Source organism: Octopus bimaculoides, chromosome 6 (genome assembly GCF_001194135.2).
Source record: "Octopus bimaculoides isolate UCB-OBI-ISO-001 chromosome 6, ASM119413v2, whole genome shotgun sequence".
Classification (NCBI taxonomy): domain Eukaryota; kingdom Metazoa; phylum Mollusca; class Cephalopoda; order Octopoda; family Octopodidae; genus Octopus; species Octopus bimaculoides.
This window is the reverse complement of record NC_068986.1, coordinates 3,530,397-3,555,106: the sequence shown is the minus strand read 5'-3', so window position 1 is coordinate 3,555,106 and position 24,710 is coordinate 3,530,397. Positions and strand designations below refer to the sequence as shown.

The window sequence follows — 24,710 nt, the reverse complement described above, 5'->3', positions numbered from 1 at the left end:
AATCACTTGACAACCGATGCTGGTGTGTTTACGTCCCCGTAACTTAGCGGTTCGGCAAAAAGAGACCGATAGAATAAGTCCTGTGGTCGATTTCTCGACTAAAGGCGGTGCTCCAGCATGGCCGCAGTCACATGACTGAAACAAGTAAAAGAGTAAAGAAATATGTGTGTGTGTGTGCAACAAATGTAGGTTTACTTCCCTTTCCAATATAAACACCTTGCTCAACCAAACAGGTAACCTACACAAACACGCACGTAGTGTCTCTCTCCCTATCCCTCTCTTACATACGTAAATCAGTATTTTGCTGTGTGGCGCCCTCTAGCATCGCAACACGAATAAATAGACACTGGTTTCTCTTAAGGGCAGACTACTCGCACTTTCTTTTGAATGAAAGAGATTGGTGATTTTAGTCATTTTCACTCAGTTTCACTTAACAGAAGACGCACGTCGAGTGTTGGACTAATTCCTCATCTCAACCATTTTCTTCTTGCCTATATTTATATATTATCATTTTTTAATTGAAGGTGAGTATATTTCATGTGTTTATTTGACAAGAGAACAGAGGAAGAAAATATAGCGTAAAGAATTTTTCCCTAACCAAAGCAGAAAACATGAAAGAAATTGCAAGCAGAATATATTTATATCTAGAATTTACTATCTCTATTGACAGATTTCTTAGTCACGTACACATAAATATAAATATATAATTTAATTTTCGAATATTTATTTCGAGTTCGTTAGATTATTATTTTTTTTCTAGTTGAAATTATGCGATCAATTTTCTTTCATTCTTTTAAAATATTTATATATTCGATTACTACTAGATTGGGTTAATAAATGCTTGATTTCTGGATACAAAAAATATAAAGGAAATATGCCGTTTTTATTGCTTTGAATTTAAATTTGTTGTTTGGTTTGAATTTTTTTTTTCTTTTATTTTGTATGAAAGCTACATTTTCGATTTCTAGAATAATAATGTCACCATCATATTGATATTTTTCAACGTGGATCTCTATACTTCAAACTCACGTATACACTCACGCGCAAATATATATATATTTTTTTATATAATGTGTAAATAGATATTGAGTGGTGTATACTCTGAAATAATCGCAGTCTCATGTACCTGCATGGACATGTACACTAGAGAGTATATTAAAATATTTGACAGTTCACATATATATTCACATGTTTCATTGTGCAAACGAATGATGATATATGATGTTTGTGTTTAAATCAAGCTTCTTTTTCGTTGCTGCTTTCACGGTTCCGCTTTTGAATGCGACAATATTCAGTAATGCCGAACTTGGGGGTAATGACGAAAGAAAAAGCCTTCCATTCATACACAGACCGTCGCCTTTCATCATATTTTTCATTTTGTCTTTTCCACCAAGTGTAATTCCAGAACGCAATAAGTTTCTTATTTACTTTAGATAAATATGTTGGCGTCAAGACCGCGTTTGGAATTCAGCTAAAAGAATTTTTGCTCTTGTTGTTACTTGATAATAAACGTTGCGATTTATGGATGTTAACATAATTATTGTTCAGTATTAGGTAATTAAAAATAAGTTATGAATTATCTTAGGATAATTAACTTGTGATAATTTTCGACTAAATGTCTTAACGTTAACTCAGCAAAACTGATTTCAATGAAACTGTCATATGTGCGTGTACATACACACACACACACACATATACATACATATATATATATTTTTTTTTTTCTTGAAGATGGTCGTTTTATGGTAGAGGATTATCCGCGGAGGGTTTCTAAGCTTTGTTTTTTTTTTGTTTGTTTTAGAGTTGTGTTTATGAGAGTTTTAAAACGTACTTGTGATCTAATTCTTCTTTAATGATTTATTGCCAAATCATTTTTGGTATATATCACTCTTAAATGTTTATATACATACATATATATATATATATCGTCTCTCACCATTTTGACTCTTGGGGTAAATAAATACATGTATTATCAAAGCACGTGGGGAGATATTTTATGGGAGTGTCATCTTTCTAAGCTCCAACTTGTGTTCTATCCCTTATAAACTTCAATCAACAGGTCCATATTAAGAGGTATCCCAGCTGTGACCCTCCCCTCTTACTGTTGGGTATCTTGGACTGCATTAGCGAAAGACAGTTAGCTACTGTTTCTAGCTAATCGACCGACCACATTGGCTACTGTTGGCGATAAAACAAAACCCAGGAAATCGAAAACCATTGAGAGAAAAAAAAAAAAGAGTAGTGGGGTAGGGGTGTTTACCTCCGAACTCATTTCTAAAAAAAACATGAAGTTGCTGTTCTCCAAGAAATGGTTATTTTTTCCCTAGAAATCTTGTACGTTATCTCTTGAGTCACACGGTGGTAGTTGTGGTTCTCGTGAACTAACAAAAATGAACTTCTAAATTAATAACCATTGCGCGCACTAGTTGAGAATATTCGTTCTGTTAAAATTTAAAGTTTATAAAACTCAATTGACATTTCAGTTTGTAATCGAATTGAAAGTGGAAATATTGATATTATTCGGCAACAGGCGGACGTATCGAATTGGCAGGTACTCTATTTTTTTCTCCAGAAGTTTCTTCAGATGCCTGTGTTTTCAACAACGGAGATTACGATTTTGTCGTAAAAGCTGCTTTTCAGATTTTTAAAATTTTCACCCCAATTTTTTTTTTCTGTTTTATTTCTAACCATCTCTTGATAGTTTTTTGGGGTTTTTCAAAAAGGGCTATAGTTTGTGTGGGCGAAGGGTAAAGACTACGCACGCTGGGTATTTAAGGTTACGCCGAAAACGAGTGGTGTGCGTATTCTTTACGTCGGCAGTTCCGGGTGATGGTGAACCTAAAAACGAAAAAAACTTCCCGCTTTCAATTTGTGTTCATAAATCGAAAGAATCTTACCTTTTACATTATAAAAGGGGTACCAATGTGTAACGCGATTCCATCATTTGCATGTTTTTTTTAAAAGTGTGATTAGTTTTCGTAGAAGCTCCATCACATTTATACTTTCGTTATTTCAAAGCCTAATATCGTAGTTCGATTGGCGACTATTGATTTGTATCTATTGCTTTGCTGAATATAGATCAAGTAAAAATAAACAGATGAAAAAAATTTTAAAATACGATTACCTGGTTTAAGTGATATTACTAGGTTAATGAATTCAGCACTGAAACTTCTAGAAATATAATCTACATGCTTTCAAATTAGAAAGAGAAAGAAATGTGAAGTTGTGGCGTTTATTCATATTTTTTTCTTATCAGTGTAAAAAGAAACTACAACTCAAAATTGAAACGAAATTAATCAAAAGACACGTGATATAGATAATTTTTGTGGTTTACGTTTGTTAATATTTCTCTAAAAGATTTTTCTTTATCTGTATTTAAACGATGTGGTATTTCGTGAAAGAAAGGACAACGATGGATTTATATTTTTAATTTTAACTTAATTGCGGAATTGGAAGCAAAACATATAAAGATTATGCCATGCCAGATAGATTCAAAGCCTAATATCGTAGTTCGATTAGCGATTATTAGCCGTTCGAAATAGCACCAGCCAAATCCCTCAAATCGCATTTTTATTTTAAGAGAGGGACCATTGGATTATGTAACTCTAGACATCCCGAAATAGTTGCGGCCGCTATGCCTTTGGTCTTAAGTCTACTCTGTGTTAACCTGCGATTAAAAGACCTGCCTCTATGACAACAAAGGAAGACTTACCTTGTTGAATGAACCAGCAATGTACTTATTAATCTTTTTACCTAGCAAATATCTATTTTTTTCTAAAATTCGTATTGTAAATATTCTAAACCAGGCCCCTTGTTTATTGGTATATTTTACCCATTGGAATAATTTTTAATGTTCACTATTAACATAAATAAGAGAGATGTGAAATTCATTCTCCCACCCCTTCACTCTTTAAAACCATTTTACGCAATTACTTGCTTCTTTCTCCAAATCATGTTTTCAGTGCTACTGACTCTGATTACGTTTTGTGAGGGGAGCCACAATAGTGCTGGTGATAGCTGCAGAATCTTTCTGAAAGCGCACCATATCTTGAGAGAAAGAGAAAAATAGTTCAATGTCAAGAAGAAGGAAAAAAAAAAAAAACTCAGGTTGGTCATGATTGGAATGCATTTGATCATGGTTCTGTTTGATCAGGTCTCACTGTGAGCTGAACAACAAATACGATGGAAATTTGGAGAAATTTCATAGAAAATCTAAGAATTATTTCCAAATAATTTATTGAAATATATTTTTTAAAAAACAAAAATAAGTTTTTTTTTAATAATGTTTAAACAGCATTGGCAGGGTTTGTCTCCTATTTTAGTAACAGGTCGAAATGATTAAACAATGAAAATGCTGAAATACATACCTTTGTATACTCGTTTCTACGAAGGCATATGCTTTAAATTTTACTGTCTTTAATAACTCAATCTGAAATAACTCAAAAACGTTCTAGCCATGGCAATCCAGTCAATTCATAGGCCTTTCTATTATTTCCTATTAAGACATAACGGACATGTTCTTATAGTTGTGCATAAACATAAGCACACTTCATTTTCAATTTGGTTTCTCATTTTTATTTCTGGAGCGTTTTGAAGTGTTTCTAAAATAGGAAACAACTCATTAACCATTCTTACGTTATTATACTCATGTCCCTGGCATGGGCTTAATTACTATTATGCTTTACGACATTAGCATAATGGTTATTGATGATTAAGCTTCTTAACAAATGCCATTTTAGTCGGATTGCTCTCAGTTCCTATGGTAGCCTAGAATTTTGCTTGTCTAAGCCATCCAACTTCAAAGGAGAAAAAAAAAAATTAACTGAAATAGCAAATTCTAGCTTTGTTTAATAGCCATATAAACACTTGTCATGGGAAGCTATAAACTACATTTTGTCTTTTAGCCTCAGGTCAGCTCTGAAGCAAACCTTTGAAAAAAAGGTATTCCAACCATGACCATCTCATCCCTTCATCCAAGTGCAGTGTATCTAGGACTATATTACCCAATGTCTTCTCCACTTGAGATTAGTGTAGTTAAAGAGAGATTCAGATAGAATTTCTTGCAGATAAGCGACCATATGCAATTGATGACAAAGCATTTCTGTGTGGTAAGAATAGGCACTGGCGTGGCTGTGTGGTAAGAAGCTTGCTTCCTAACCACATAGTTCCAGGTTCAGTCCCACTGCGTGGCACCTTGGGCAAGTGTGAGCTAAATCGAAGGATAAGGGAAATTATAGAAGGCTGATTTAAAACTTTATGTCGGCTGGCCTCATCTTTTACCCATTTCAGTGTGTTTGTGCATATGTATTTATATGTATGTGTATAAATATATATATATACACATATAGGGTTGGCCAAGAGTCACCTGACAGTAAATCAAAATTCCATAAATACTTAATGTTCAATTTTATTTATTCATTCCAATTATGAAGGTTTACTAATTGAAAGCTATGAGTCAAAATCATTTTATTTTTTTTCAACATTTGTCTATTTATTAACGAAGTCTCATAAAATAATTTTTTGTATTAATCATGGGATTAAATGGTTTTGATTTACTGTCAGGTGACTTTTGGCCAACCCTGTATGTATACATTATATCATCATTTAGTGTCTGTTTTCTATGCTGACATTAGTTAGATAGTTTGATTGGAACTAGTAAGTTGGAGAGCTGTACCAGGTTCCTATCTGATTTGGCACGATTTTCAAAGCTGGATGCCCTTCCTAATACCAACCAGTATGTGTGACTGGTTTAAATACTAAGGGGTTAAACCAGGCAGTTGATTAAGTCTGTCACCTAATTAATCCATGGTGGGATTTTAAGTCAGAACAGGGATCCAGAACAAATATCACAAGGCATTCAGTTGAACATTCCTATCAATCCATTGTTCTAATAGGAACTATTTATTAACTCTGAAAGGATGATAGGTAAAGTTGACACTGGCAGAATTTGAACTCTGAATGCAGAATTGGAACAGATACCATATTGTACTTCATCTAATACATTAATGGCTCTGCAAAGTCTTGCTGTACACATTTGAACCACATCCTTTATTAGGGTAGATCAGCATTCTGTTGTCCATAGCAGGAATGTGTCTGGCATGAGTGTTACCAAACAGGTGCTTTGAGTAGGCCAGAAGCTTCAACGGTTGAGACATTATGACTTTATCAACAATGAAGATGAAGGACACTCGTCCTAACATATCCGTGCAAAACCATTAAAGAAAATTACAGTTTTGTTTCAAGAGGTCATTGCTGTGGTTACAGATAAATCTGCAATCAAATGTAATGAGGCAATTGTTTTGTTTTCTGCCTGTTTTGTTTGTTATATTTTTGTTGTCAAAACAAGTCAAACTAATCAATAACTTTCATGTCTGCTTTGACAGTTCTTTCAGCATTAGTTTGATGAAGGTCTTAGTTTTGGATCTTGTCCAAGTCATGTCACCAGCTTTCCACTGTCTATTTTCTTGTTTTTATTGAAGTCACAAGGCTATTGATCGCATGTGTATTTTGCAATGCATTTATTTAATATGACTCACATTGTAACTTGATTTGATTCTATTTTATGATACCACCCTTTGTCAATATACTCTCATTACACTTTAGTTTGTTGTGTGAGTTGGCTCTGTTCACCGAATCCTTGTGGTTATTTGAGATGTTTCCTTTACATTTCTGGGAAACCGTTTCAAGCATACTAGGTCCTCAGGACCATTCTAATTAGTCTATATAACCAGCATTGTCCATTCAAATTGTTATCTCTCCTGCACACTTTAGCTACTCTCTTACTGCTGATTTCTATCTAATCTTCATACAAGCTCTCTACAATTAGTGCCAATTTCTGAGTAATATGCAGTAGTAACGCTTGTTTCATAGTCTTACATATAAAGAACCCTTTTTTACTACTAAATTTCTTCAACTCTTTTCCAACTCTATCTTCTAACATAATTTTCTAGGAGGTTCAGCATGACACAAAATGTGAGAAGGCTGGCCTTTAGAATTACAGGTACAACTCCTTTCTGCCAGCTGAGATGACTGGAGCAACATGAAATAAAGTGCCTTGCTTAAGGACACAATGTGCTGCTGGGAATCAAACTCATGACCTTATAATAGCAAGCTGATTACCCGAACCACTAAGCCAGATACCTTCACACCTGCTGTATATTCTCTGCCTTCTCTACCTGCTTCTCGGAGCTGGTTGCTCTTATGCAATATCCGTTTAGCATGCTCAACTCACTGTCTCTCTTTGTCACCCACATTGTAACTGCCCACTAATCTTTCCTTGCTAGTCTTTGATTGTGATGACGATGGTCGTTGCTCCTCCAGTCTCTTTCTCCAGACTAAAAGAGAAACTCCACATCAAGACACAAACCTTGGACACCTTCCTGCATGCTACATTCATTGCTAACTATCACTTTGCAGACACCACGCCTCTGTGCATGGGCTTGCATGACCCTCATAAACTATTCACTTCTTGTACATTTAATTTTCTTAGTGACCAACCAGCAACATTTTGTAGTGTCCAGTTAAAGGCCTTCTCCATGTCAACAAATGGTTGGTCTCTCACTGCTACTGAGATACCTGCAGACGTTTTACAGCAAGAAGACAATTATACCTACATTACTTTATTATAGGTCTATTGTATGTACTTTAATTGATATTTACATTGTACAAGAGTAAACAAAGTACATATCAGGTCTAATGTTTACTGTCTCTCTCTCTCTCTCTCTCTCTCTCTCTCTGTATACACCAGTAGAAAAGTGTAGTATCTGTGGATTTAAAATTAATGCCTAAATCAATAAATCCATACAATGGTTTCTGGGTGGGCATTAATCTGAGTTGATTTGCTCAGTCTCTTTCTCTCTTTTTCTCTCTCTCTCTCTCTCTTTCTCTCTCTGTGAATGTAAAGCAAAGATGGTATTGATGGTTCACTTTAACTTAGACTCTGTGCTAAGTTAACCAATTCCAATTTTGTTCAATTGCTATGGTTTTCCTTGATAAATCTTTGTCTGACTTACATTTAAACTTAGACCACCACTCTTTTCTGGCCTATTAGACATTGGTCTGAGTTATCCGATATGTTCACTTGTTTTTATATAGTTAAGTAGTGAGTCAGCAACTGCATAAATTTCCTTGTTGGCTTGACTTCACGTTTTTTTTTTCCTCTCTAATGTGGCCACCACTAAAATGTACAAGCATGGCAGAAACAGACAAGATAGTGTGAAGGAAGGAAAGCAACATGCCCAGGTTGCAACACTGTACCACATGTCATCAACCACTGCCTCTCTAAATATGCGATTCGGTGAAGATGCATAGCCTAGTGGTTAGTGTTCTGCTTACGATCATGGCATTGCAGGTTCAATTCTTGGACCTGGTGATGTGTCGCGTCCTTGATTTCACATTATTCCTGTCTGCTCAGCTGAAAATAGTAACCAGGTGAGTGTTGGTGCAGCTCTCTCTCCTTTCAGCTCTCACATCCTCAATGTTCCATTGGGTCAAAGGTGGGTTGGGGTGGAGTGGGGGTAGAGGACAAACAATGTCTCTGTCTTCTTGTGACTACATTGGTACTTTAAACAATTAGCGAAAGTATGGTATATTCTTTTCTACTCTAGGCACAAGGCCTGAAATTTTTGGGGAGGGCGGGGCAATCAATTAGATCGACCCCAGTATGCAAACGGGCTTAATTTATCAGCCCTGAAAGGAGGAAAGGCAGTTCCCAGCAGCACGTTGTGTCCTTAAGCAAGGAACTTTATTTCATGTTGCTTCAATCACTTCAGCTGGCAGAAAGGAGTTGTACCTGTAGTTAGTGTCACATTCAATCTGGATTCATATAGGTAAGTGATTGGAGGATGACTATAAGAGATAAGAACAGGGTTCTTTTTTTTTTTTTTTTTTTTTATGAGAAAGCATTCTAGTGGGGAAAATGCACTTACAGGTGATATACAGTTAATTATGAATAAGCTGGTGCAATGAAGAAACAAAAGTATATAGTCCAGCATCAGTAGGCCAGAGCAGATGATAACTTTGCCAAAAACAATAATGAGCTGAGGTATACAGGAGACAGTTTTATTTTAGTTCTTTTTAGTATTCATTATATTTGTATGTGGGGATGTATATACACACACACACACACACACACACACATATTTGTAACTTATTTGCTTCTCTTGATTCTTTGTCTAGCATCTCATTAACCCCCTCAGCCTTCAGATTTCTCTATCAAAATAACCATGTATTATCTTGTGGCTTCAAGATTTCAGTGATGCGATAGTATATCTGTAGAATGACATTGTTGGGTGGGTTTGAGAAACTGGATCTGGCTGGTTTGAACATAAAACCAATAAAATTTTGGGGGCTGGATATGGCTGCTTTAAATGCTAAAGGGTTAAAGAGGCTACATCCAGTCCAAATATTCTACTTGTTTTGTATTCAAACTGATCAGATCCACCCTCTCACACCTACCCTACATCGTTGAGATTTCGAAGCTATGATATAATACATGATTAATTCAAAACAATGTGAATAGCTAAGCATTACATTTGACAGAGTAATCTGAATGCTAACGGGTTAAAATATGATTGAGCTATTGTCTATAAAAGGAAAAGTAATTAAATGGTTCAATTCTTTAGATTTATTTCATCAGTTTTGCTGTTTATTTTATGTTATATTATCTGAGTGGTTAAGAAGTTAGCTTTTCAGACATCAAGTTCAATGTCAGTGCAGAAATCTTGGGCAAGTGTCCTTTATAACCTTAGGCAAACCAACACCTTGTGAGTGAAATTAGTAGCCACAAACTATAGAAGCCTCTCATAAATGTGTTTATATGTTTATCTGTACCTGTCTTTGTGTTAGCATCACTTGAAAAAAGCAGCATCTGTGTTTCTGTTCCTTAACTTAGCAGTGTGCCAAACAGAGTTCACTAAAATAAGTACTGGAGTCAATATGACTGACTAAAAGTCCTTCAATGACTGCAGCCAGTATAAGTGCTTGTGTTAGTCAAAAGTGGTGGAATCAGTACCCATCTATTAGGTAGACCGTAGGCCAGCATTTCCAAAGTCCCCAAAAAGTAACCTTCCCCTCCCCAAATAAAAGTCTTGGATTGGTTGAGCATTCCAGAAAGTTGCAGTTGCAGGAGTGTTTATCTAGTTAGAAAACTATTCTTGAGTAGAACAGGCCGTTGTTAGAATCAGTAGAAAGGTCATGGAGAAGAAACAGCACATCTGTAGCAGGCATATGGTTGTAGTAATGCATTGGTGTGTGGATTACAGCAGCCAATCCTATCTTAAACTATAACTACAACAACAACAACAACATACAGTGTCTGAGATTATAGATCTGTTTAATATGTCAAAAAAAAAAGAGAGAAAGAGTAGGACAGACAGATGAGGGGTGGATTTCAGTTTACAACAGGCTTCCTACCCAACCAATGCTTTTAACTGATTTATTCTTATTTTCCTTTCTATTATGTTTGGCAAACTTAAGTATAAATATTTATTTAGAATAGATATTTTCTGAAAGTACATAGTTCAAGTATGTCGGTGTATTATTTTCTATACTTGGTGGTGGTGGAAATTGAATTAAAAAATTTTTTTTTTTTTATTAATATGTGACTTTTCTTGTTTGCTTAGTTTTGCTACGTTTTTATTTTCTTTTTCTTTGTGTGTGTGTGAAAATTCTGTCAATTTCAAGAATGGGGATCAATAAGTTATTGATCTTTTTTGTTGACAGCAAATAAATTTCCACGAGGAAGCCATAACGAGTTGGCATATTTTTATATCTTTTACTTGTTTCAGTCCTTTGACTATGGCCATTCTAGAGAACTCCTCGAAGAATTTTAGTTGAATGAATTGACTCCAAGACTTGAATTTTTTTTTTTTTTTTAAGGCTGGTACTTATTTTATTGGTCTCTTTTGCTGAACTGTTAAGTTATGGGAGCATAAACATACTAACAACGATTATCAAGTGGTGATGTTGTGTGCACACACACACACACACACATACAACAAGGCTTTTTTCAGTTTCTGTCTACCAAATCTACTCGTAAAGCTTTGGTCGGTTTGTGACTATTGTAGAAAACACTTACCCAAGGTCCTTGCTGTGGGACTGAACCCAGAACTATATGGCTATGAAGCAAACTTCTTACGACACAGCCATTCCTAATTCTAATTTTTTTTTCTTAAATAAAATTTCCATTAAATAGATTATTTAAAAGATTTTGAAGGGAAAATGATAGAAATATCTAGATTGAACTTACGAATGTGAAAATGTTTAATTTGTTGCTTATAAAGAAATTTAATATTTGTAATAAAGAAGCTCTGAAGTAGCTATTTCTTTTTGTCTATCAATCTGACGCCACTTTGTTTACAAGAGTTGAGTGAGTTTTTTAAAAAGTACTTCCACTTATCTGCAGTAATCTTAGTATAATGACATGGAATGTAATTCAATACAAGGTCTGAAATTAGATTGACCCCATTATGCAACTGGTACTTAATTTATCGACTCCAAAAGGTTGAAAGACAAAGTCGACCTCAGCGGAATTTGAACTCAGAATGTAAAGACAGACAAAATACCGCGAAGCATTTCTAACAATTCTGCCGGCTTGCTACTTTTCAATACAAGTAAATTGTCTCTGGAACTAGAACTAAAAGACAGAAATTTCTGATCAAATTAAGAATGAAAAGTTTGTTTCCAACAATAGATATTAGCTTAAAATGAGTCCATTATCATTGTTTTAGGCTTGGTGTAAACTAAAACTAATTGCCCATACAGATTCTGTTCTGGTTTTGACCACATGATGTGTGTATGTGTGCGTGTATATATATATATATATATCATCATCAATATGTATGCACACTTTTTCTTTTTTTTAATATCCTGTACTTAAATACCCTTTAATCCTCTTCCTAACAATGTGACTATAATCTCTTTATATGGAATACTTTAGTGTCTTTTGTAGTCTGCATTAAACCTCGAGTTTCAGTTGGATTACTTCTCAAAAATTTTAACCATGTATATTTCAAAACACTTTTCCACCTTGTGTGTGTGATTCCTTATCATAATAAGTTATGATTAGCATAATTTTGATTCTTTAAAAAAAATAAAAATAAATAAAAATTTATACATAAAGTGACTTTATAGCTGAGAAGAAAAAGTTAATAAAATTAATTTGTTGAATTAAACAAGATTCTGATTTGACATCCATTACAAAGCATAAAATGTTTTTGTATTAAAATCATTTTGTTATAACAAGATAAATTATACAGATAACTAATGTCAGTTTATCAATAGAGAGACAGTACAATGCTGAGACACGTGTTACATTCTCAATAGATAGCATTTAGCATAAATGTGTCAACTACTTAAATCAGAATCACTGGATTTTTTTTTTTTTTTCAGTTTCTGTGTAGAATATATATATATATATGTGTATATCCCTTTATCATTCAGATTACTGCCAAATGTAATGCTTATTCATTCACATTGTGTTGAATTAATCATGCATTTGATATTTCAGTGAGGTGGTTGTTTATTTTTAGAATGCCATAGTAGGGTGGGTGTGAGAAACCAGATGCTGGTTTGAACATAGAGAAAATGTATGCTAAAGGTTAATGTTCCCCTTGAACCATTTGTAAGTTAGCACTGTGGAAAAGGCATAAGCAGGAGGATGGAATTCTAGGGGACTGACTTATGGGAAGGAAGGGCTGAGCATAGTGATTAGCATGGTGGCCTAGGGGAGGGGGTTTGACATAACAAGAGTGACAAGTGGCATCAGCCCAACCAGCTCCAAGAATCCGAGGCCGTTATAGTAATGTTTGAAAGGTCAGATGAAATAGTGCTCTTGTAGACCAGAGGCTGGAACATACGAGTGGCTAGCCCTTTCTTATATATGGTCTAGGATATCTGTGCAGTAGCAGCTTCACCGACAGCACTACACCAAGGCAATACTCAATTGTGGGCCTCAGAGTTAAAATGAGAGTGAAAGTTGTCTGTTGGAGTGAGTGTATTGATGGACAGGTTGTTAGTGTAAGGAAGAGTGTGGGTTGTGTAATTAATTCCTGAGGCATGCTGCAGTTAACCCACAAGGTGCCATAGGTAGGCAATTCACCTAAGAAAGTCTTGTGGCAATAACATTGCTTTTTATAGTGTATTCAGTTTCGCAGTAGTTCACATTGAACAGTTTTAATTAGTTGGTCAACAGTTTCTTTGTAAATCATTTGAAAAGATTTAGAATATTTGCTTTTCAAATATCTTCCGTGTGGTTTCTGTTTAGAATAGATTAAACTTAATAGATTAAAATTGATCTTAAGCTAATTCTGCATATATATATAAATGAAAAATCTCATTTATTTGGTTATTTTCCTTTTAAATGAATGATACAGCTTTCCCATCTTCAGAATAGTTCATTTTTTTTACTTCAAGGCAATTTGTAATGTTATGTAGTAATTAAAATTTTTTTGACTAATTAGTTTGGAATTAGATTTACTTATTATTGGTTTCAAATTTTGGCACAAGGCCAGTAATTTCTGGGTGAGGAAGTAAATTGATTACATCAATCCAATGCTCAACCTCTACTTATTTTATCAACCCTGAAAGGATGAAAGGCAAAGTTCAACTCAGAATGTTCAAGATGAATGAAATGCTGGTAAGCAATTGGCCCATCACATTAATGATTCTGCCAGCTCACTGCCTTAGATTTAGAAATTATTAAAATTACTTTTTAGTTGGTTTTATTTTGCCAAAATGATGAACTGTTCAATTTTTATGTTTGCTTCTGTTTGAATATTGCAAATATAGATTCTAATGTCAGCAGATTACATCATTTTCAAATAATACTTCATTCTCCTCCTATGCTGGTTATGACTTGGATCCTGCTTAAATAATTTTCTTCCAAATATTCTGACCCATCACCCTTTTCTATTAATTTTTCCAAGTTACCCTTAGAACTATACCACTTCAGATTTCTTTCTATTTTAAGTTCTGCTAGTCACTAGTTTTAGATACTTCATAAACTGCTATAAAAAATAATGTAACAGCTGGTTTAGTTTCTGCCTTATTTTTTCTATTCATTTATCTTCTACTAGCTGAGACACCTGACGTTGCTCAGGATTAGGATAGCACGTTTTTTTAAAAACTCTTTTACTTGTTTCAGTCATGTGACTGCTGACATGCTGGAGCACCGCCTTTAATCAAACAAATCAACATCAGGATTTATTCTTTGTAAGTCTAGTACTTATTGTATCGGTGTCTTTTGCCGAACCATTAAAGATTAAGTACATGTATTAAATGTTAATTGAAGGGTTAATATGTTACTGTAAATAGCTTGCAACATTGTAACTGTTACGATAATTATTACCTGGTAATCGAATGGTAAATGTGTAAAATAAGATGATCCTAGTGTTATTACATTAAAATCGAAAGTGAACGAATAAAAGTGATAGACTATTATAGTCTTATCACATTAGAAATTAAAACTGGAGGAATAAAGGTGAAACAATATTATTTCACAATAGAGACGTTATTGTTTCACTTTTGACATGTAATACAGAAATTGCTCTGGGCCTGCATTAGGCAAGAAGTTGAAAATTTTTTGGGCCCATCATCATCATTGTCGTTTAACATCTGCTTTCCATACTGGCATGGGTTGGACGATTTGACTGAGGGCTGGCGAGCCAGAAGGCTGCACCAGGCTCCAATCTGATCTGGCAATGTTTCTACAGTTGGATGCCCTTCCTAACGCCAACCACTCTGAGAGTGTAGTGGGTGCTTTTTATGTGCCACCGGCATGAGGGCCAGTCAAGTGGTACTGGCATTGGCCACGCTCGAATGGTGCTTTTTATGTGCCACCAGCACAGGAGCCAGTCAGGCGGCACTGGCACGAGACCAGCCAGGCAGCACTGGCATCAACCACGCTCAAATGGTGCTTTTTATGTGCCAATCAGGCGGAGCTGTCATCAGCCATGATGGTGACATCACTTGCCTCAACAGAACCTTGCAAGCGCAGTGTATTGCCCAATGATTGAAGGGTACTCTTGAATGGGCTGGTTATGCTGCACTGACATAGGCCACGGTTATGGTCTCACTTGCTTGCTGGGTCTTCTCAAACACAGCATATCTCCAAAGGTCTCAATCACTTGTCATCACCTTGGTGAAGCCCAACATTTGAAGGTCGTGCTTCAACACCTCATCCCAGGTTTTCCTGGGTCTACCTCTTCCACAGGTTCCCTCTACTGCTAGGGTGTTACACTTTCTCACACAACTGTCCTCATCCATACACAACACATGACCATACCAGCGCAGTTGTCTCTCTTGCACACATCTGATGCTTCTTATGTCCAACTTTTCTCTCAGGGCACTTACACTCTGTTGTGCATGCACACTGACATTATACATCCAGTGGAGCATACTAGCTTCATTCCTTGTAAGCTTATGCATGTCTTCAGCAGTTACGGCCCATGTTTCACTGCTATGTAGCATGACTGTTCACATACATGCGTCATACAGTCTGCCTTTTACTCTGAGCCAGAGTTCCTTTGCCCACCCTATTATTCTAGCAGCTACACTCTCAGAGCAACCACCCCAGCTACTTACTTGGTCACTTAGGTAACGGAAGCTATCAACCACTTGTAGTTTTTCTCTCTGAAATGTGACGGAAGTTGTTCTCTGCACATTTTCAATGTTTATTGCTCCTGAGCATCTTGCACATACAAAAACTATCTTCCCAGTTAGCCTTCCTTTGATATTGCTGCACTTCTTGTGTGTCCATAGCTTACACCGGGTACATCTTGTGACTTTCATTTCCTGATCCAACAGCTTCATACCTCTGTAATTATTTCTATCTAATGCATCACCTTTACCTTTGTAGCAGCTGACTATGTGGTGCTGCTATACTAGTCATTGGGTAGGGCTCCTTTATGTATCACCTGAGACACATAGACATATATTCACACATGTCAGTCATCACGTATGTATCTGTAGATGTGTGTGTATGTAATAATATACCTAACACGGAAACAGTCACACAGACATGCACTCATGTACAAAATGTGACGTCACTGTGGTATTAAATGTCCTTTACTATCTCGTAGGTATTGAACGTGCTAACACACACACACACACACACACACACACACACACACTCATATAAAATGTCTTGTACTATAGTTGAGTATAGAGATATGTTTATGTAACATATTTACACACTGAAAAACTCTCACACATACACTCATACACAAAATTTGACATTGTCGTTGAATGCAGAAACACACACACACTGACATACACATTCATACACTCACACACATACACACTCATATAGAAAATGTGATGTTGTCATCATTGTCCTATATTTTTTTATAGAAAGCTTATCTCTATAAAATGTTATATTGTTTTAATCAATTAATGAAATAGAAGCTCATGTATGAACTGGTAATTTAACGGTAAATGCCACAATAATTATTATAAATTTCTTAATATATATATATATATATATATATATATATATATAAATACATACATAAAAGTACATCAGGTTTGGTAAAGAAAAGGTGATCACGTACCTACCTTGTTGCTGTTGTGATTATAACACCTCGTTGTAAACAATGTTCCTCGTTTTTTCCTTCTCAAGCGTATAACAGAGAGGTTTGTTTTGCCTCCAACTCTTGAGCAGCCAACATCCAATTTTCCGTTCGAAAAACAGGACTCTTCTAAGAAAAGGCCGGCCACAGACTGGGCCTGACCCTGGGATTTATTAATTGACGTCGCAAAACTGAGACAAAGGGGGAATTGCAGTCTTCTGAATGAAAATGGAATTTCTGCTCCTGATGGGGTAAGAGGAATTCTTGGAATGAAAACGTCATCACTTTTCCACATCCAGAAAGAATGATAGCCTCAATAACATGTGACATCATTTTCTTTATCATGAGTCGTGTCCCATTGCAAAGTCATGGCAGTTCCAGATTTCAGAGCAACATTACAGGAGTTCCAATTTTGTCATAATATGTGGGGAGGTAGTCTGGGAGGCTCCAAGAAATTGAGAAATTCTGGAGGATAGTTCACTTTATTTTGATCTGGAATTGTATCAAGAGACTTGTAAATGTGAAGACTGCCAGGAAGAGAATGCATGAGCTGTTTAAGTTTATTAACAGTGCCGTTTTTTTGGAGCCAGTATTGCTCTGTTACACAGCCAATTGTGGTTTTGGTAATTTTCTGTCAAGTTGGGAAACACTTTGTCTTTGAGGTCATCTACAGAATGATCAATAGTAGAAAATGGCCATACTTCCATTTCTCCTGCAGCATCAAGAAATACCTTGCCATCGCCAAGTGTCAAAATGTCCTGTGCAAACTTTGCGGACATTTGGTTGCCATGTAGTTGAGATCTTGTGTTAGTGGTAAGAGTCAGGATCATAACCTGACGCCACAGGGGAGAGGACTTCAGGCACGCTTGGACCTCATCTGTTCTGGTGCCTTTGGGAATGACAGGAAGGGTCTGCCTGAAATCGCCTGACAACAGAAACATTACACCTCCCATTGGAGTCAGACAGTCTTGATGTCTTTAAAGGATGTATCTAATGCTTCTAGAGCTCCCTTGTGAGCCATGGTGCATTCATTCATTTGATGAAATAAAACCTAAGGACCTGCCTCTGTTGCATGAAGGCGTCTTGGCTGCTGCTAAATTGAGAGGTAGCTTAAAAAGTCAAGTGTGCTGTCTTGCCACCTGGCAACAAAGTAGCTGCAATCCCAAAGGAAGTCACAGCTACCGCGATATTCTGGTGCTGCCTAACTTATACAAGGAGGAGCTTTGTAACAAATGTTTTTCCTGTCCCTCCAGAAGCACCCACGAAGAAGATACCTCCCTCGCAGCACCATACACTGTTAACAATAGTTTTGTAGGCATGCAATTGGGTCGGAAGTAATTTTGACTCGTTTTCAGCCACATACTTGGAAAGCACATCCATTTTGTAGGGTATTTTGTGAAGGACAGCGGTGTAAAGGCTTTATGACCCTGACCTGAGTGTTTGCAGTAGGCCATAAAGTTTTGGAGGAGGTGGAGATGAAAGAATCGCTTGTGGAAACATATGTACTGTTCTTTTTATTTCATTCTGCTGTGTGTCATTGTAATATTTTCTAAAGTTTTGCTTCTAGTTTTCTTCAGATATTTTTTTTTTCTCTAACTGCACAAAAAGAAAATCTATTTTCATTCGTTTGTGAATCTCTCCAGATGGTTCTTTTGAGCTAAATGTAATTTAGATCTTCTTTATGAAATGTATTCATAGAAAGGTTTTAAATCTAGGTTCATAGCTTTGAACAATGGTTCTCAGTCTTTTTGATTTTATAGCATACAACAGGTCAAATAATAATGGTTTCAAATTTTGTTACAAGGGCAGCCATTTTGGGGAAGGGGATGAGTTGATTATATCGACCCCGAAAGGATGAAAGACAAAGTTGACATTGGTGGAATTTGAACTCAGAATGTAGCGATGGGTGAAATACTGCTAAGCTTTTCATCCAGTGTGCTAATGGTTCTGCCAGCTCACCACCTTAAATAATATTAATAATAATAATAATAATAATAAACCGTCCAACCCATGCCAGCATGGAAAGCAGACATTAAACGATGATGATGAATCCTTTTTACTATAGGCACAAGGCCTGAAATTTTGGGGGTGGTGCAAGTCGATTACATTGATTTGCTGTGAAGTGAATTGAATGTAGTCCTCGATATTCTAGAATTGTTATATGTCGTTAAGATAATTACTAAAAATGAAATGTGAGATCACAAGAATTCATTTACAGCAATGCTTGTCACTTAAAAAAAGTGGATGAAACAACTGTTAGCCAGAAGCTTCTGCAATGTTGGAATGTGTCTTTGGTTAGTCATATTCTTGAAATTATAGATTTCAAGAGCAGTACAACTTACAAATGTTGATATTCATCCTCATTTTACCACTGCACTTAGTTAAACACTTAAGGACTATCATAAACAAGTTAAACACTTGATTATAACCCTCTTAAATAGCTCTTATTTTCCCTCTTTATTGTATTATTTTAGAATTGTCATTCTTTCATATTAAAATTAAAGTAGTATTGTAATCTGTTGCTCATGTTTTTTTTCTTTGTGTTTCCATGTATTTGTAGTCAAATAGAGAATTATGCTTGTCATTTTAGATTTTTCTAAATACTGTCTAAGCAAATATTTTAAAAAAGTATATATTTATAATCATGTGGTATGCTTTTGTTTGAAAGCATCTATTGTTTATTTTGCCAAAACAAATTTTCCAGTGATATTTTAAGTGTTATGATGATGATGGTTTCTGATTTAGGCAGAGGACCAACAGTTTTTAAGAGGACAGTGTTAGTTTTTTTTATATCAACTTAAGTAAATTAATTTGTACTTTTTATCAACCCTGAAAAGATGAAAGGCTTAGTTGGTCTCTGCAGGATTTGAACCTAGAATGTAATGAGCTGGAATAAATACCACAAGACTTTTTTTTTTCCATTGCTTTAATGATTCTACCTACTCACTGTCATAATTGCTATTTCTAATTTAGACTCAGGGACAGGAATTTTGAGGGGCAGTGGTAGTCGATTACATTGATCCCATAAATAGATTGGTACCTTTTTTTTTTTTTAATTGACATTGGGTGGATTATAAAAGGCAAAGTCGACCTCGGTAGGAGTTGAACTTAGAATGTAGTGAACTGGATTATTGCAAAGCATTTTCTTCAATGCTCATTTGATTTTGCCAGTCCAGCAACCACAAAGAAATATTGCAAAGCATTCTGCCAATCATCAACCACATATTTCTAATGTAGGTACAAAGCCAGAAGTTTTGAGGGGAAGAGATTAATCGATTATATCAACCCTTCTCCCCAAGTAATAACATAAACTCGTTAAACTATTTATCTTTCGTCAAATTAAAATTCCCATAAATTTAAATACTTTGATTTGATATATCAAAAATATTGTTAGTATCCATTTTTGCATGTTTTTTTATTCAGTGAAAAAACCAAAATTTTTATGCCAAATAGTTCTTTTAAAGTTTTCTTCAGATATTAAGCATGCTGTGAAAGTTTTTTTTTTCCTTTGTAACAAGATCTTATTAAGTTAGTAAGCATATTATAGTGACATAATTTCAGAAAAAAATTGAATATTTATCATAAAGGTTGCATGGGGATTATTGACTGCTAAGCAGGATAATGTGAAATTGGATTTAGAAAACTTAGTGATTGCTATATAGAAATCTATTGGATAGATTTAAATGCACCAAGCTAGGTTAGTGTTGCAAAAAAAACAAAAAAACTTTAAAATTTGGTTTTTGTGAGAAAAATGCTTGGTTCTTCATTAAATTGTTAGAAACTGTTTTGTACTGTAATTTGCTGCCGAAAACAGAGGAAGCATTCTGGTTCTAATTACTCTTATGACTACCATATTGTTTTTAGGTTGCTTGTAGGATCTGGACTTGTGAAAGTAGTAATAATTGACTTAAAAGGTTAAAAATTGTTACATTTAATGTAAGAGTTCATCGTTTTCCTATGTATTCATTTTAAATTCATTTATTCATTCAAAAAGGATGCATGTCAACATTTGTAAGTTGTATCACTCTGGAAGTCTTATAGTTTTAAGGAGAGTATAACTAATCAAAGATATATTCTAACATTACAGAAGTTTTTGACTAACAGTCGTTTCATTCACTTTTTTTTAAACGGCAGGCATTGCTGTGAACGAACTCTTGCTATCTTGCAATATTCTCCTTTTAGTAATTATCTTAATGACATAACAATTATAGAATACTTAGCATTATATTCACTGCTCAGCAAACAAAGAACATTTAGAAGAAATATCAAGAGTTAGTTTGTAACTGGTTGGTACAATGAAACCAAGTAATTAACAACAGGAATTATAGCAAAAAGTAGTAGTTGTTGTTTCTCATTAGTACATATTGTAGTTATTAAAATCGGTAGGGATTCTTGTTGTTTTGGTCTGTTAGGATTGTTGGTTGTGATTTGAGTAAAGCAAAACCTAGTAACTAATCCAAAGTGAAGCAGTCATTAGGACATACTATAATCATTTTGTCAAGCAAGTATTCTTATTCTTTTTTGGTCTATTATAATTGTTCATTGCAACTCTGGTGGTGATGAATGAAGCTGGTGCCATTGTTGTCATCCTCTATTTCCAAAATTGTCATTCTTGTAAGGGTGGAGATTGGCTGAATTGTTGGCACACCTTGTGATATTTCTCTTGGATCCTTTACTCTTAGTTCAAATCCTACAATGGTCAACTTTGCTTTTCATTCTTCCAGTATTGATTGGTGGGAGTGAGAAACTTTAGAGAGAGCTGAGCAGTAGCAGGTTCTTCAGAGAACCTCCACCCTCATGCAAGTCTTCTGGCCCTCGACTCCTTACATTCTAAGGGAGTTGGGCTGCATCTTGGTCATGATTCCTGGGTATCCTTCTGCTGTTACATTTTGTAGGACTGTTTGCATTGTAAACTATACCTACCTGGATAGTTAAGGTGCTCCAGAGTCATGGTACCTTGGATGTTACAATCACTTTGGTCAGAGTCACCAGTTGAATATAAGGTGGATTATTCATTCAGAAAAATCATTTTCATTCTTCATTGACTAAATCCAGTTGGAACTCTTTTCAGCTGCTTTTACTATTGCCTTAAGAGCTCTGGCTCTTTTTTCCTGGAAATTGTGGACCATTTCAAAGATTGTTGGCAGATTTGCCCCAAAACTTCTTTGTAGTGAAGAATTTGGCTTAGATGTGAAAATGTCTCAGTTTCATGTCTAAACTGTCATATTTCTCAGTCACACAGATGTCAGCTTCCTTCAGTCTGCTTTCAAACGGCACAGTGATTTCCATCAGAATCATGTGTTTTGATGAAAATGATTGGAGTACAATATCTAGTCAATTACCACTCTTGGCAAATTTTCCATTCTGGAAGGTTTGCTGAGTGTTCCCAGTCTTCCATTCCATTCAGTAGACCATGTTTCCACAATACAATTGGCTGTTCCTGGCCACAGTCTTTTGCCTTCTGCCATGTAGAACATTGGTAATGTTTCTGGTTGCTCACCAATTTGCATGTTTGATATAGCTTTTCCTAATATTGATATCTTGCCACTTAACATCTGTAGAAACAAATATGTGTGCATGGTTTCTGTTACTCAACAGAGAATCTAGTTAAGGTGTTTGGCATCTGGTTCAGGCTGGGTTTTCAGGAGAGAAAAAATGTGGGAAGAAGTTGCGAGCAGGTTGGCCAGTCTCATCTAGAGATGGGCTGATAGGAAGCTGTCTTTGAAAGGCTTGGTAGAAGTGGCTAATGCCTATATTGTTTCAGCAGTGTACTGCTACCTGACTGCTTTGTCCTAGGAAATGTTTAGCCAAATTGGAGTGCTTGTGTGTTTGTGTTTGGCACAAGTTCAGTTTGTTAGGGGGTCCATCTGCAAATGCCCCTGTGATGGTGAACTGCTGTGGTCATCATTTGAAACCTGTCTTAATAGCTTAGTCTCTTTGACTAAGCTGCAGTGTTGGGTTAAGTGAAGACTTTTCAAGTAAAACTCTGTTTTATTGAGGAATTCTAATAGAAGTGAAGCAAGTTTAAAGTTATCCTATTTACCAAAAGTTACTTCACACTATATTCTCATTCAATTTTTAATTTGAATTTTTTTTTTTTTTTTTTTTTTTTTTTTCATAGTTGTTTCCTTTGCCTTTCACAATAATTATTAATGCTAATTATTTTTCTTTCAATTTTGAGGAATGTCTTTTATTCTTTTTAGTTTTGCTTTCTGCTTTTTATTAGCCTTCTAATGTATAAGCTGAAAGAGTAAAATATTACTGCTGTAGACTATTTAGATAATTTCTGCATTATGAATCTAGAATTTCTGTAGTTCTTTAAAACCAGTAGTCCTCCATAATTAGATGTATTTGTGAGTTCTCTGAGTGTGAGAATATATCGTCTGTGAAGATTAAGGTCTTCTTTGTGAAAACCAATGAAGGTATTAAATTTCTAATGTGAACAATAAATGTTAGTGAAGATTTTGTCTTTTAAAGTTTATCCTATAAAGATATTTATTACACTGAAATCCAGAAATAATTTTTCAAATTTGATTTGCTTTTTCTCTTCCTCTGATAATTATGATGTTTGTAATGTTATACATCTAATTTTAATATTTTGACCTCATTTATTTAAACAGTTAATCCAAATTTTCAAAAATGTATGAACCAGAGGCTGCTAACAATGCATACACTGGATTTAATTTTGAATTCAGTGAAAAATCCATTCGAATGGGTAAGCTTATCATAAATTTACTAATTATATTTTTCCACTTCTTGTCAGCATGTTTGTGATGTCATTGTTATGTTATTGTCATTGTGTTTCGTGTGTTTTATTTGCTATTTTGTCTACCAGCTCAGTGTTAGAGCTTAGCTATTTAATTGAATGAAACTTCTGACCATAAAAGATTATGCAACTATGGCTTCAATTAAACAAAATTGCAATATGACATTGCTGTCAACGGTTAATGATTTTTCACTCCATGACCCAAATATGACAGAAGCTTAGTTGCAATAACTTGCTGCTACAGCAAGAAGAAAAGAGCTTCTAGATAGTAATAAAAACAGATTGCTTTTTTATCAAAAGCAAGTATGATGGCCATATGAATATTTTTTGTAATGGTGAACCTTTTGGAACTTGAAGAAATGGATTTTAGCAGAATAATGCCTGCAACAATGTCCCCAGTTAGTACTGCAAAAACTGATAATTGGTAATCGGATCAGATTCTTATCACATCAAAATCACAACAAATCAATTCAAAGCTATTTTTAGATTTAATTATCTGAATCAGATTGTTTTTATGAATTTGAAACAAATTGTGACAGATGAAGACACTCCTCAATGACATGCAACCACCTGATTATAGTTTTATACGTATATTACATGCTAACATGTGGTTACTACTTCAATGTCAGTATGGTTATTCTGTTGAAAAAGTTCTGAAAAATAAAAGAACACAAACAACTATGGCGGTGTTTTGCCTTGAAATTATTGGTCTTGTGCCAAAACTCAGAAATAACTATTCTCTTTGTTAAATATTTACATGTTACTTACTTTGTATTTTATTTGTTGAAGGGTTAAAACCTTAGCATTGCATTATGATTTTTTCTTCTTTTTTTTTGGTGGGGGCAGGTTGATTATTACAATGTCACATATAACTAGCTAAATCTTATGAAACTACAAAATATGTTCTGGTAGATTCGAATGTGAATCTTTGATTGCTGTTATTTTTCATCACCAGAGAACATCTCCCTCTAGATAATGTGTTCATTACACACTGCTGTAAGGGGACTTTGAGACTGCTATATTTTGATTTTATTGTGCATCTCCTCATTCAAAGCCATCTCAGACCGATGAATCTAATAAGAGTACAGGTTCTTGTTTAACCTTTAATATGTTGAGGTGCATCATGTTACTGTATGAGTTTTCTCCCCTGTAACTGGAGGTACATTGTCACATTGAGAAGGGAGAAAATTTGCATGGCAGCATGAGATGCTTACAGCATACAAAATGTTAAGGAAATCAGCACACAGCCTGTACTCTTGTTAGATTCATTGATCCAAGGTAGCTTTGAGGAGACAAAATAAGGTCAAAACACTGATGTCTCAAAGTCTCCTTACACAGGCGAATTGTGTGCGTTATGAACACATTGTCTAAAGGGC

The 24,710-nt window shown here is 35.2% G+C and overlaps 1 protein-coding gene across 1 annotated transcript in view; it reads left to right on the top strand.

The window, feature by feature from the left end:
* Positions 1-344: 344 nt before the first annotated feature.
* LOC106883014 (protein lifeguard 1) overlaps positions 345-24,710 on the top strand; it is a 38,372-nt gene continuing 14,006 nt past the window's right edge. The window contains exons 1-2 of the mRNA XM_014933877.2: positions 345-524; positions 23,189-23,283. Coding sequence (XP_014789363.1) covers positions 23,208-23,283 — 76 coding nt within the window. The 5' untranslated portion in view covers positions 345-524; positions 23,189-23,207. The remainder of the gene's footprint in view (positions 525-23,188; positions 23,284-24,710) is intronic.